Below are 15,708 nucleotides of genomic sequence, written 5' to 3'. Positions count from 1 at the left end.
AAGGAGCTCTACAAAACCTCTCTTAGAATCTCCATAATCAATATGGGATGCATTTGTAGCTGTCAATTTCTTGCAGTAACACCTCACCTACGGAGGAAAAAAGAAACTATTATTTATTGAACACTTATGTGACTGTAGGAGACGACTGGAGAGGTTAAGATCGTCTGACACCTGAGGTCCTTCCCACTCTGCAGCAATGTTCGGGCTCAAGGTCTGCTGTTCATAATGATGAGCACAAATTACCAACAGTTTTTCACATTTAGCACAGGCACAGATAGAAAGACCTGTGAAAAGTGAGTCACTACAGGGAAGGGCAAGCAATCACCTCAACTCCTCCCTCAAGAAACTTGCTGAATAAATTATGGTAACCAAATATTACACGGTCATGCTCAAGGAGGTAAAATTACATGCACTCGCATGGAATGATCTCCTAGAGAACATTAGATGAAAGGGCGCCTGGGTGGCTCGGTTGGCTAAGCATCTCTTGTTCTCGGCTCAGGCCATGATCACCGGGGTTCGTGGATCGAGCCCCGCACTGGGCCCTGCGCTGACAGCGTGGCACCTGCTTGTGGTTCTTCTCTCTGCCCCTCCCCCCTCACACACAAACACTCTCTCAAAATAAACCTAAAAAAAAAAAAAGCGTAAGATCAAAGTGCGGCACAGCACGCTACCATTGATGTTAAAAGGGGTGTGGTGATGTGTATATGTGTGCATATATATGATATAGTCATATATGTATACATACACACACAGAGTATTATTAGCTGTTGAAGGATATACAAAAAACTGGATAATACTAGGGGACTGAGGGTCCAGGGTGAAAGGGAGGATCACCTTTTACTCTATGATTTGTACATAGGTCTGCTTAATCATATGCATGTTACATATTTTTAAAACATTTACAAGAAAAATGGATGGAGGCAATACTGTCTAGAAACACTCTCACCCCCAAAGTCCACATTACCAATCTGGCAGGTTGATGGGGGGGGTGGGGGGGGGATCTAGTTACGCGGAAACTTCCGCTACCACACAGGACTTCTGAGCAGAATCCTACACACGCAAACGGTACCCTTCCTGATTTAGTAACCAGCCAGTGGTGTGTGCATCTGTGAACGTGGACAACAGTCCCACGTCCTGCATTTACCGGGGTCAGACAGCAAGCGTGCTTTCCACACCTCCACCTGCTTCTTCGAGAACCAGAGGATCCACTTACCCTCGGAGCCACTTGGGACACTGAAGGGGCCGTTTTCAGATTTTTACAGTAACTTGTGAAGCAGTGAAGAAAGAACTTATGGGGAAGCCAGCCCCCAGCTCCTCAGGTGAAAGTGAAACAGAAGAGCAAGACGCCCCAGCACGGACTGGTATTATCCCACACAAACCTCTCCCAAGTCAAAAAGCAGTTTGATTTCAACCTCATTTTACAGAGCAGATGAGTTGTTGTTGTTGTTTTTTAATCTACAAACTTTAATGGTACATCACTGAATTACTGAGAGAACATAACAGTTGGTTTTTTTTTTTTTTTGAAAAATTTCTTAACAGAGCATCAGAGTATTGCAACACTTTATTAAGAGTATTGGCTTTGAATTAGTAGCTGAAGTAACAATTGCATGAAGCCAGATTAGGTGTACTGCATAATACTCATACTTGATTTATTGACATTACTTAGCAATTTATTGGACAAAAGTCAAACTTTTTGTTTTTTATTAAGCACATTCCACAGTACAAAGCTGTCATGAATAATATCTGTACAATTTAACAGTTTCAATAGCTGTTCAGACACAAATTTATTTCAAACAGATAATTGGCAAACATAATTAATTACAAGTTAGAATTAGACTATCCCAGTGCTTTAAAACATTAATATAGCAGTAATTTACAGTTGCTCAATTATGGTTAGCAAAATAAAGTCCAGAGTACGGCTGGGAATTACTACTATAATCCCAGAAAGTCAGAATTCCTTGGGTGCCAGAGTCCCCTGCTATAATTTAATAGGCACAATTCAAAGGTTGTGTGCATATTCAAAGGCCATGATCTCCCAAGGAACAAGAACTTCTATATTAAACATGCAAAAACAACAACAGAAAGTCCATTCGTTCAGAAGAATTGCCTCCTCCCCCGCCCCTCCCACACCCCCGGGCTCTCCTAACCAGTCTGATATAAAGCTGTAAGGTGGAGAGTGGTAAAGGTGAACTCACTTCCACAGCCACTGTCAAGCTTACAACATCTACCTCACGAAATAGAGATTTCCTTTTATTTATTTATTTTTTTTACACTTGGAGACTCAACTTCTCAAAAATAGAAATTAATTTGGTAACATGTGGAAGGGAAGGATGCATTTATAGAAAAGGAGAAAAGAAAAATTAAAAAAGCCAAGCCAAACCAATAAACAAATCACATACACACACTTTGATCCCCACACCGTTCTCAATGCAAAGGACAGAACAGAGCCCAGGGCCCTTCCCTTTAGTTATAGAGTGTGCTTCCACGGGAAGAGGTTTAGTTAACAGGAGGTTCTTATTGGTCCTTTAAAATGTTACTGACGTTGCTTAATCTTTGGAAACAATGGCAAGGGGCAAACAGGAACCTAATATTGAACAAGGGAAAAGGAGTGCCAACCGAATGCCAAAGTCCTTTCGGTGCACGGTCGGCGTGAGAGTGCCATTCACACATTCGGGCTGCGGGGCACTCGGGAGCTTTGAGAACCTGCCAGGGCCACAGCGACATGTGACACCAGAGATGACGGCAACGGGATTCAGGAGCTTGAGGCTTTGCACCACACAGGAGTACCCTTCCACCCAAGATGGGCCCCCGAAGCAACCTGCCATGGGATACGGGCTCCAACATATGAGCAGACCCGGTTAACATCCTGGTAAAGCCAGGATGCCTGAATTCCAGAGCCAGGAAACCCAGTCAACAGGGCCTTCTTGTTCCTCCCTTTCCAGGGCTACTAATGCACGGAAGAATGATCTTTGACAGTGAGGTCAAATGAACGCTAGTACTCAGAGAAGTACTTGGGAGGAAAAGAACAACAAAAAATAATGTTAAGGTACCTCTCTGTTGTATATGCTGCACAATGAATGAAACATTTTGTGTTAACCTTTAGAAACTACATTTTAAAAACAAGATTCCCGTTAAAACCACACACACCACACACATACACACAAAATGACAATGACAAAATAAAAATACCGTATGAATACTGCAGGAAGGGTTCTAGGTAATCCACATCAACCCTGGTATCAGGTTCTTGAGCCCAGCCCATGGCTAAGTGCGAACACACTCTGTATTAGTGTCTCAGGCACAGGGGCCCTGACTCTAGCAACCTTGAGGTTAAACTGTTATGTACATTATATCTACATGCGGATACAGTATTTTAAATTAGGAGGCAAGCACACGTGTAAAAGTGTTACTCTACCAAATATCAGATGGTTGGGGGACAGAGAACAGTTAATAAAAGAAAAGAGCTATATTACCTGTTGGGAGATAATATAACCTGGCTTATAGTTCTTTAAATTAAAAGAAATTGGTACAGAAAGGAAGTGTGACCCAAAAAATATTACTAAAACAAACCAGAGAAATGTTTCCATTGTCCAACATGTTCCTAATACAGGTCAGAATTCATAATGACTTGGACGGTCAAAAGGAGAATGCTAACTTCTGAAAAGGAAAGCCCTGGACATTCTGGGTAGGTGTTTGGCACCCAAAATTTCACCAAAGAAGAATGCGGTTTCTTAGTATCAGACCAAAGTGCAAAGCAATATAAATTAGAGGCCAAGTCTTCTCTTGATGGTCGATTTACTTCTGTAAAACAGACAGACTGTACGTTCCTTTTATATGAACAATTTACATTTGAAGCATTAGATTTTGTTTTTTTTCACTGATGGGGGGAGGAAATGGGCTTCTGTTCTACTGGAAGTCGGTGAAGCTAAGGTATCCTTCTCAAAGTAGAGGCCGGAATCGGAGGTGAGAAATGTTGGTACTTGGAAGAGTTAGGCTGCTTTGCATCTACCCAGCGTCTAGAACCAATTCCAGCTTCATAACTCAGCTGCGAAGAACTCCCTTAGGCATTTGGTAGCCATGTAGCCAGTAGTTCAAGACTAGGAAACCCTGGGAAAACAAAACAACAAAACAAAACACAAAGGGAGTATGGATGGATATTCTGGTTAGACATGGAGATATACACCACAGCCCATCCACATCCACACAGACATGCCCTTGTGCACACATAACACATTACTGATTTTCAAATATATAAAACATACAAAAATATAAAAAAATAGACTTTATGTATTATATAAAAATATATAAAAAATAAAAGCTGCAAGATGTTTTGAGTGTACTACATACCAGGCATCATATTTATTTAAAACCACAACATTCTTATGAGGTAGAAACTATTATACCCACTTTACAAATAAAAGAACTAAGGCTCAGACACATTGTTTAGCTCAAAGCATTAGCCATTAAGTGACAGAGAGGGCATTAGAAGAGATGACTGACCCCTATAACGTACATCTTTCAGTGCTTCCTGCTAAAAATTATGCATGTAACAAAATATGCTTCATGTTAGATTTTATAGTTAGCATAATCTTTTATGACATCCAAAGCCTACGACGGCTGGTCTCATATCTGCCCGAGAGAGCCCTCATCTATCATTGTGAAACAAAAATATGCAAAAACTAGTAAATAAAGTATTCATTCTAAATAGAATGCTAATAATCAGAAACTACTTCTTTTTGAAATAAATCATTTATAAAAGGACAATACAATGTAGAGGGAAAGACTACTGAATGTTAAATATTGTTTTGATGGTGACCTTGAGTCAGGGACACATTTTAATCATATATTCTACACTCATCCATGTATATGAATATGTGTACACGCACACACACGCACGCACGCACCTAAACTTATCATTACTATGTACAATGCAGGCTGACATTTTCTATTCTAAATCTCATCAAAACAAAGTCAAAATCCATTAGAATGATTTCACAATCACTAATGGGTCACAACCCTTTCCAAACACAGCACTAAACCAATAGCCTAGAAGATCTAAAAGTTACCTATATGTCTAAGATTCTCTGACAAAAAGAGAGAGAAAGATTTTTTTAAAAGCTTGTATGTTTTTTTAAAGGAAACTTTCCTAAAAGGTTGTCTATTTTCATAAAGATCAAGAATCCTAATAAGCCTTTTCAATGAGTTCAAGAGAGATTTAATTTCATTCACCACAGCTTTCGCATGAAGGATCTTTAAGAGTATTATTTTTAAAACATTAACATCGACAGATAAGGAGTAGGCACTCTCAAACACTGCTGGCAGGAACGTAAACTGATTTAACTCTTCTGGTGAGTAACATGACTCTAGGAACCAAAGTCTTTAAACATCATACCTTTAAACCTGACACTGCAGACATTTCTAGAATTTTATCCAAAGGTAATAAAGCAAAGATTAAGCTAAAAGAATGATTACAGCAGTGTGTTTTATAACAGCTAAAAGCTGGGGGAAAACTTACGTACATAACAGGGCCCATGCAAACAACTGAATATTATTTTGCCATTAGGGATGGTGATTTAGACAAATACTGACATTACAGACAAGGAACAAATTTACAATAAAGGGGGGAAAAAAGCATTTTAAAAACATATACAGTTCTCAACCATAATTTTAGAAAGCCTGAGAGAATATCTACAAGGGAGTGAATAATGATGAATCATGAGTAGGAGTTTATTTTCTTTTGGCTTATCTACTTATTCTAATTTCCTAATAATGATCTTATATTGTCTTGTAATAAAAAAGAGAACTACTGTATATATTAGCTCTTAGGAGTTAGTAATTTAAAAAAATGACTCAGCAAATAAATCTGTTGCTAACTTTCCTGACATAGAAATACTCTTACCTTCTATTTTAGGGGTGAATATTTTACTGCAAGGTTAAATCATCATTAGGGTAGTGTTTCTTATTATGCATAAATCTTACAGTATCACATGGTAATAATTTTTTTCATGTTACAATAAATGAAAAGAATTTGGAAAAGAGCAGTAAAATCTATAGAGCTGACTGCCAAGGTTGTCAAAAGTAATTCACTTTGAAGAGACAAACACATTTGAGGTTTCACTGCTTGTGCTGCTTAAAAAGCAGATAAGATTTTTCCATTGATTTATAATTGTGGATCATAACAAGGGCAGTTGTTCTTACATTCCCAAAAAGGGGCGGGAGGAGGGCCTGGAAGAAGTAACACCACAGTTTCCTTTCTACCACAGCCAACGAGAGAAAACACCATTGGTGACCATTATTCCATTTCTCAACCAAAGAAATCTTGTTCCGGGGCACTTTAAAGTAATATGTAAAAGTTGTCCAATTTGTGAAATTTTACTGTGTTCTAACATTCATCTACTAAATATGCCAGAGAGGGAAAACATACTATGGATGTCTTGGATTTTACCACGTACCTCTCTAAACAGAATGTGAAGACAAACACACATATCAAAAATACAGAAGAAAAAAAAAAGCGTTAACCACTTAAGTTGTTCTCTGAAACACCTATTCCCCTGAGACTATCCATTCCAGCTACAGTTGCCCATGTCCTATTTTATGTGCTGCTCTTATGTGGAAAAACAAAAGCATAGGTGGGATGCAGCTAAAGCAATGTGCAGAGGAAAATGTATAGCTTAGAAAAGAAAAAGAATGAACTAAATTGAACAAAAGATGTGCAAAGCTGCTTTTGCAAAGCAAAGGGAAGCAAAGCAAAGCAAAAGTGCAATACTGCCAGGAGGCTGAAGAAGACCTAAATAATAGAGAGTTCTACCATGTTTATGGGTTTTAAGACTCAACATTTGTTAAGGTGGAAATTCTCCCCCAGAATGATCTTACAATTCAATGCAGTGCTAACTATAATCCCAGTTGTCCTTTTCATAGACTTTGACAATTCAAAACTGAATATGAAAACCTAAGGAATCTAGAATAGTCAAAGCAATTTTTTTTTTAAGTTGGAACATTTATTACACACTATGGTATTGGCGAAAGGACCGCCACATAAATCATGGACTTAGAACAGAGTCCAGAAATAGACCTACAAATAAATGGTCAATTGACTTTTGGACAAAGACGCTAAAGCAATTCCATGAGAAACAGAAATTCTTTTAATCAGATAGTGCTGGAACAACTAGACAGCTATATAAAAAGACCAGTGACTTTCTTATCTCACACCACACACACAAATTAAATGATCAAAGACGGAAATGTAAAAGCTAAAAATATAAAACTTTTGAAACTATGCCGGTCCAAACAGGAATCACTACCTATGTGTAACTATTTGAATGTAATGTTAAATAAAGTATGATTAAATACAATTAAACATTCAATTAAATTCAATTAAAATTTAATTTAAAATTTAGTTCCTGAGTCACACTGGCCACATATCAAGAGCTCAATAGCCACAAGTGGCTATTGGCTACCACAGTGGACAGTGCACTTTAGAAAATGTAAACTGATGCAGGCCAGTCTTTGCTAAGGCTGGGATGGGGTCAGGCTTTGACTACAAAGGTGGCACAAGGGAACTTTTGAGGGTGACAGAAATATTCTTGATTGTGGAGGTATTTTCAGGTATACATTTGTAAAAACTCATCAAACGGTACACTAAACGAGTGCAAGTTTTGCACAAATCCTATCTCCGTAAAACTGGTTTAAAAAACAACAGGGGCAGCAGGGGCAGAGGGAGACACGTACATCTAGGTGACCTGTCTACCTACGGAATGTATCTAGTACCTGACCGTGTCAGTTTAGATGATTTACTCCAATTTTTCACTGACTTATTATCTTTATGCTTGCTGAAGGTGACTGCAGGAATACCCTAAAACTGTATTTATCTACTTAAGGGTAAATTCTTGTGTGGCCTTGGAGAAAAAACACAAATATGTCATTTTGGCCATGGGTGTCACTTGCCCAACAAACATCAATGAGCGCTTACAATATACCGGGGACTCCAATGAACCCTGGAGCTCCGCAACACAAGGGGGCCCACGGCCTTGTGAGTGGGACAGGCGTGCAAACCATTTCAATATCAAATAATAAATTAAGCATGAAATGAAAAGGGCAGAGGGGGAGTGGGGCTGTCTAGAAGCCATAATGACACAAGCAAGGGGAGGGAGATGGTGGAGGTCTGCACTACTGTAGTGTAATTAGAGACATTAAACAGAGTTCAGTCTGGCTGCAGCTAGGGTTTTGGAAGGGAGTAACAGGAGACGGGAGCATGGGGAGGATAGTGAGGACACAAGGTAACAGCCAGACGCTCAAAGTCCTGTCAGCTAATGTGAAGTAGTTGAACCATGATCCCGTGAACGGCAGGAAACCAGTAAGGCAGAGGACGGCAGAGGCAGGGCTTAAGATGATCCTAACTGACAGCAGAATGGAGAGCGGGCTGAAGAGGGAGAGGAAAGACCAGGAGGGAAACCAGTTTTCATCTAGGTCCATTTCTCCTTCCCTGTATCTTCCTTAGGATTTTGGGGAAGGGCGGTTGAAGCGCGGAGGAACAATCACTCAAGAGATCCTTGCCTTCTTCCTCTGTAGTCCCCCATTGTATCTATTTTAAGGCTCCATTCAAAAAATGTAATAATTCTGCCATACAGTTTTTTCAACTTAGGAAGAATCCATCCAGAGAGAAGGTGGCAAGGCAGATAGATGGTCGCTATCATGAGAAATAATATGAACGCACTTGGGACCAGGAACAGTAACTATGTATGTGGCTTACAGGTCATTACTGCTCACCTCCCACAGCCAGGCAGACACTGCCAACCCATCACAGCATTATCCCTTGGGGTCACAAGGTCCCAGAATCCTTCCAAAGGCAGCACTCCAGCCAGGCACTACTGATCAAACTCAGCCAGGATGAAGAAAAAGCTTATTTGCCATTCCTGCAGACCCTTGGTTTATCACTAATCGATGGCACAAGGGCAAGACTGGAGGACGGCAAACTTTCTTAAAGAGCTGTCTAATAAATATTTTAGATGTCACAAGCCATATGGTCTCTGTGGCATCTAGTCAACTCTTCCAATGAAGTATGAAAACAGCCACAGACAATACGTAAACAAGTGAGCATGGCTATTATAATAAAATTTCATTCATGGACACTAGAACTTGAATTTCATATAATTTTCGTGTGTCATGAAATAGTACTCTTCTTCTAATTTTTTTCAATTATTTAAAAGTGTAAAAAACTATTCTTAGCTTGCTGTAGCAGGGGAATAAAATCAGGCAGTGGAACAAATTTGGACTCTGCCTATAGTCTGCTGACTCTTGGGTAAGACAACTTCCTGGACATCTGTGTTTTGGGCCTTAGAGCCTTAAGTAAGAAGTATTAGAAATGATGGTAACTTGGTGATCTAAGGGCCCTTTTTTTTTTCTCCCCACAATTCTGCATCTAAACTCTCTTTACACTTTTAACATCTAATGAGCAGAAAACATACAACGATAAAGAGCCACTAAGTAGTAAGTAATATTTTAAAATAAGTACGAATTTTATTTATTAATCAGTCTTTACATACATATATACATAGTAATACAAGTAGGTACAAACCAATTTATTCAATCTGTAAAGTTTAACGTGCACAGGATTTACTGGCCCCCTTGCAAAATATTCAGAGCTGGAAACACTGCTCCAGATGAACAGGGTCATCAGGTCCCAGGACACAGCCAAGTAAGGCTTCTCATCCTCTAGACTGGACACCCTTAGTAATCAAAACATGCCATCATCAATGGTTACAATGGTCTAACTCTTCCTGTAACCAGAGCAAAGGACTTTGCCTCCAGGGTACCTGCTGCATCTAGTGGACGAAGAACGGGTTTTAGGGGCTCACTCAACAAACACCTTTCTTTCATTCCTCTTCTAGGGGACAGTGATGGTGGGTAGATTATACCGGGGACAGAGGGGGAAGTTTGAGTGTTTGGCTGATGTTGATTTTTTTTTTTTTTTTAAATAAAAGAACTGAAAAACAGGAAAGAGAAAAAGGAGATTCCTGCACCCCAAAACAGAATCTGAAGGACCTTGCCTGTGTTAAATTGACAGGAAATCATTTAGGAAATCAGTTTCTAAAAACAGGAATCACACTGTCTGCCCATGTGAAAACCCACAATATGTAGGACTCTGATTTAGATCTTATTTTAATGTGACCATAAAGATCTAGCCTTACATGAGAACTGCAAAGTTGACACAGCTAAAAAACACTAATCACTTTGGTTCCTATCGATGGGGAACCCAAATCACAAAATTCCCCCAAAGGGAAGATGAATTCAATTAGCAAGATTAAACGTGGGGTGTACTCACCTGAAACGGGTAAAGTGCAGACTGTTATCTGGAGATGTAAGTGTATGTTCTGGAGGGAGAACGGGTCTCATTCTGGGCACTGGGAGGCACGTTTAAGAAATCCCAAATCAAAATAGTGTCATCATGGGAGCTGCTGATGATCTGAAATTCATCAAACTGTAGCCGAAACACACGTCCAGAATGTTCCTGTGAAATGTAACAGCTTGATGAGTAAAATGAGACCTTTTCAATCCCTCATTTCTACCCGTGCTCTGGCGCAGGCTGAAAATGCAGCTACTTATCCAGGCTTACTGAATGTTCCAGAGCTTACTGATCTTTGTCCTTCACCCCAGGGACAAAACTCTGGCTTTTCCTTCTAGGCCTCTTCTTTAAATTAATCTTTGTATCTGAGATCCTGGCTCATTAATGTGTCAAAGAAGAAAAATTATGTGATCGCCTCACCAAAGATCTTGGAAAGGTAAACAACAATATTTAATACCCATTCTTGATACACTGCAAAAAGGACCAGAAGGATAGTGTTTTTAACATTACCATGAATATCTATCTCAACCACAGCCAAACTCAAAATTAATGGTGGAATGTAAGAAGCATTCTCATTAAAATCACGAAGAAAACAAGAATGGCCCTCACCACAGTTCTGCATGTTCTAATCGATGCAAGAAGCAAAGAAATAGAATAAAAGGTAAAGCTACGAAAAATACGAAAAATCTATCAATATTTTCAAAAAACTGTCTCCTCATTAATATAACAAAAGCAACCAGACTACTAGAAATAATGAGCCTGCTAAAGATGTTAAAACAAGATTTACATAAAGTATTTTTAAATGCCAAAGCAATAATTCATACAATATAGACTGAGGAGAAATTCCATCTTAATAATACAGAAATGTGCTGTATTATAAAAATTCAACGTAACCAGATACCCGTATTAAGAACTCTCCCAAGGGGCACCTGGGTGGCTCAGTCGGTTAAGCGTCCGACTTCAGCTTAGGTCATGATCTCACAGTTTGTGGGTTTGAGCCCCGCATTGGGCTCTGTGCTGACAGCTCGGAGCCTGCAGCCTGCTTGGAATTCTGTGTCTCCCTCTCTCTCTGCCTCTCCCCCACTCATGCTCTCTCCCCATCTCTCAAAAATGAATAAACATCAAAATAAATAAATAAATAAATAAATAAATAAATAAATAAATAAATAAAAGAACTCTTCCAAATCTTTAGGAAGGAAATACTTTGTGCTCTACGAGGAAACCAATCCACCTACAAATGAGGATGTCTGCTTTCATGTTTTAAGTTGTATTAATGTTCCTTAGGGAAGAGCTCACTGTAACGTCAATGTCAATTACTCTCTGATTTGGGCTAACCAAAATGAACAAAACAGTGCATTTCTCTGAAGGCACGCTGTTGAGATACACAAGATTTCCTGTGACACAGCTGGGCAGGTCCATCTGCAGGAGGCCACCCTCCAGCACGGGAACTACTCCCACTTCAACAGATTACCTACCACCAACGTGCGCAAACACAACGTGCTTGCTGGGGCTCGAGGGTCAAGAGCAGCTTGCAAGTCCCAAACTTTAATTTTCCTAGAAAAGAAGACTGCGATTAGTGGGAAAGTTAACATTTTATATATTGTCGAGCACTTCCTTGATAGAAAGGAGTGCACGTGAACTGCTAGTATAAAAGCTAGTGGAGGGGTGCCTGGGTGGCTCCACTGGTTGAGCATCTGACCCTTGATCTCGGCTCAGGGTGTGATCCTGCAGTTTGTGGGATCAAGCCCGGCATCGGGCTCTATGCTGACAGTGTGGCGCCTGCTCGGGATTCTCTCTCCCTCTCTCTCTGCCTCTCTCCACTTGTACTCTCAATCTCTCTCTCAAAATAAATTTTAAAAAATAATAATAAGCTAATGGAGAACATGCTTATGTTTTTACAAATTACTTAAACTAATTACATCTGATTTTGGAAAAAACAAGGACCTACACATTCTCAGGATTGCTGAAACTGTGAAGAAATATTTTTAAGGGAGATAAGAAAACAACTTCATGCTATCTGAACTCAGTTCCTGACTTGATAATCTATGTCACCAAATTCATTAATCAGGGGGCTCTCTAGGGCTGAGTAGGTGCTGCTGACAGAAACTAGGGCTCTCTGGGAAATTCCAAGGATACCTTTCTTCAAACTAAGCAAATGCTGAAAGTTAATAATAGGAGCATAAACAGACCAACTAATCTGTGAGTATATACAAGGTCACCTTGAAAGGTTTACAGTTGCCACTTGCTCATTTAAAAAGTCACGAGGCTTTTTAAAGAGTATTTGTTCAATTAACCAAAAGGGGAAAGGAAATGTATCGCCGAACACACACACACACACACACACACACACACACACACACACACACACACACACAGTTGGTTTAATTTAGGGCGAAGGCAAAGAACTGAATTCCCACACAACCTTTACAATAATGGTTAAAGGTGTAAGCACAGGAGTTACAGAGGCTCTGCTAAACTTGGGGCAAGACTGCTCATCCTTCTGGGCCAGAGTGGCCTCACTTGATCAAGCGGTACGGCAACACCTGCCATCCACCGTTACACAGAAAGGACCGGGCACAGAACTGGCAGATACGTAGCTGCTTAATATTCAGCACTCCTTTTCCTCTAGATACCATGGCAGCAGTGCACTTAGAAATCTGAAATACATACCCATCATAGGCCCCACTGACAATCCTCTTGTTATCAAACCGGATGCATCGGACCAATTCTTCATGTCCCTCTAGGACTCTTAAACAGGCACCACATTCGATATCCCATAGCCTTGAATGTGAAACAGATCTCTGTGAAACAACTTCCCACACATGATTCACACTATCTGCCCCGTAACGTGACTTTCACTCTCTCCTGAACTTTGTTTCTATCTCGTTCCCAGTCTACACTGTACACAGAGAGAGATACGCATGTACATTTATGCCATTTGTACATTTTAAAGCACTAATTTGGGTAGAAGCCTTACTTCTCATTGTATTTTCTTTTACTCAACTGGAAACCTTTTTTAATCACACGCATGTATTACTATTTAAATAAGATCAACAAACAAACTTCAATTATATTTAGTTCCTAGGCATTCTTTTGATGTCTGAATTGATTAAACCATGTAGCCAAATGGTCTAGGAAGGGCTTTTCCGGGGGAGATAGGGACTGTAGGCAGGAGAGAAGAAAAGGCATGATGTGTGTGGGCTGGGGGAGGATATAATACAGTCAGGAGGTTAGGCTTCCACCCCAGGCACTTCTAGCCCGGAATCCATGAGACCCACTGAAGTTAGAACCAGTGGACCAGCATAATGGTCTTCCTCTCCTGATGAGGTTTAGGGATACCCCTCCTAGATAACACTCCCGGACACGAGGGTTGTTCAGTTTACACAGTCACAGTGGGATTCTCATTAGGTATATGAAGTGTCTCAGGAACATGAACCCATACACTACGCCCAGCCTTCTTCTCGGTGTATGATTTACAGAACAGTTCTGAAAATAAAAATTTTTCAATTTTTCTGTCATCATTGATTTTTCTACATTGTTTGTAAACATAAATCACAGCAAACTAACGTGTACAAAACAAAGTTAGCAAACTCATTCTGTAACAACCTTTTCTTAGCCCCTCTCCCTCTCCCAATAGCTCTTACCATATACCCAATGAATATTTTACCACAGCCACCCTCAGCAAATCTTCTCATCAGTGTCCATGACGGTGGCTTCTCTAACCTACTGTGAGCAGAGGCATTCAGCACTGCCACTGACTCCAAAGTGGTTCCCCTCTATAAACTATAAAGGAATATACATTCTTATTTTGTAAAATCTCAGAGATTCCGGTGAGAAAGGTAAGGACTATTTACTGATGAAATATTAATATAAAGCATGATGGATACAAGAGAACCAAGATTCAGGGTCAACTGACTTTAATAATATCTTAAAACTTAAAATGATAAAGAAAACATGCAGCTGTTTAAGTTTAAAGAAACTTTAACTTGCAGCTGTTTAAGTTTAAAGAAAACTTTATTGCTGTTTTATTCCCTCCTTCCTTCCTTCTTTTAAAAATCATCTTGAAACCAATCTTTATTTTGCCCAAACATTAAACAATTTGATTAAAAAAAAAAAAGTTACCAGCATATGTTGGGACAATGGAAAAACGACTTGGGATCAGTGAGTAGATATTTAAGGGAAATTCTTAACAAATAAAGTGTTTATGGATAGTCAGATTTATTAGAAAGCAAGGACACTGAGTGCTGGGAAGAAAAAAGGGAGATAAAATAAATGATGAAACAGGAGTGGATGATTTTGTAGTGTAGCCTCGGGTGAGACACAGATAAATCAAGTACACTCCTCCCACCTGTTAGTGAGGGAGACAGGAGCTCACAGATAAGGGAAAGTAGAGAGTCAGGCTGGAGCGTCCTCTCTTCTGAGGAGTTCTGGTATTAAGGGGTCTTGGGTGGAGTTTATGTCATAAAACGTGTGTACTGGAGGAGTCAGTTTACCCACTTCAGTTCACAGGACCAAATGGACTAATAAAAGTTACCTATAGTTTTCTTACTTGAAGTATCTCCAAAGGCTCCAAGTCTTTTGAGCATCAGGACTGGGGCAGGAGTCAAAACTATAGCAAAAATCAGCCTACTCTGTCAGCACACCAGCTTCTACTCACCTTATGGTATTATCTGATGATCCACTAACAACCAGCCGATCCCTGTACTGGAGACAGGCAATGCCTCGCTTGTGCCCATTCAGAGTACGAACAAATTCACAGGTACTCGTGCTCCAGACCTGCATAACCAATTATTAATACTTTAAGAATAAACGCCGAAAAGTCCCCTCACAATATACCTTTTTAAAAATATCAGAGCTTCTAAGAATGACCAAAATACTTGATTATGAAATCTGGTTCAGAAGCTGGGGGACAGACTGGCCAGCATACAGTTTTCTTAGCTGCAGAGTGATAAAACAGGAATGAAACACAGAGGGAAGCTGTGAAGTCTCCAACCTTGAGATATTCACAAAGAGAACATCTCCTGGATGGTTCCGACATTCACTTGCCTAGAGGGAAGAGTGTGGGCCAGATTTTATGTTTTCATGCCAGCTGACATGTCATATCCAATGTAACTGATGTGAAAAAGTTTCACCTTTCACATCCTCCTCTTTTCCAGCATAGTTTCTTGAACAGCTCCATTTGTTTTGACACATCACTCCTAATATTATGTATGTGGAATAAATAATCCCTCTTTTGTGAAACCATCTGCAAGACTTAGATGCTCACAGACACACTTAATATATTACAAGCCAAATAAGGAGACGCAAAGCAACCAGAGTGCCCTGAATTATTTTACCAGCTGCGTTTGTAGTTGAATGGGATAACT

At 39.8% G+C, this 15,708-nt stretch overlaps 1 protein-coding gene across 5 annotated transcripts in view; it reads right to left on the bottom strand.

The window, feature by feature from the left end:
* Positions 1 to 1,543: 1,543 nt before the first annotated feature.
* The window catches only part of FBXW11 (F-box and WD repeat domain containing 11), a 120,356-nt gene continuing 106,191 nt past the window's right edge, over positions 1,544 to 15,708 (bottom strand). For all 5 annotated transcript variants that reach the window (XM_042992358.1, XM_042992349.1, XM_042992362.1 and 2 more), the window contains 5 exons: positions 15,000 to 15,118; positions 13,013 to 13,123; positions 11,818 to 11,896; positions 10,322 to 10,507; positions 1,544 to 4,107 (listed from right to left, as the gene is read on the bottom strand). In XM_042992358.1, the coding sequence (XP_042848292.1) occupies positions 10,346 to 10,507; positions 11,818 to 11,896; positions 13,013 to 13,123; positions 15,000 to 15,118 (471 nt within the window). In that variant the 3' untranslated portion in view covers positions 1,544 to 4,107; positions 10,322 to 10,345. The remainder of the gene's footprint in view (positions 4,108 to 10,321; positions 10,508 to 11,817; positions 11,897 to 13,012; positions 13,124 to 14,999; positions 15,119 to 15,708) is intronic.

The sequence above is a fragment of the Panthera tigris genome, chromosome A1 (genome assembly GCF_018350195.1).
Source record: "Panthera tigris isolate Pti1 chromosome A1, P.tigris_Pti1_mat1.1, whole genome shotgun sequence".
Taxonomy (NCBI): Eukaryota; Metazoa; Chordata; class Mammalia; order Carnivora; family Felidae; genus Panthera; species Panthera tigris.
This window is presented reverse-complemented; position numbering and strand designations above follow the sequence as displayed.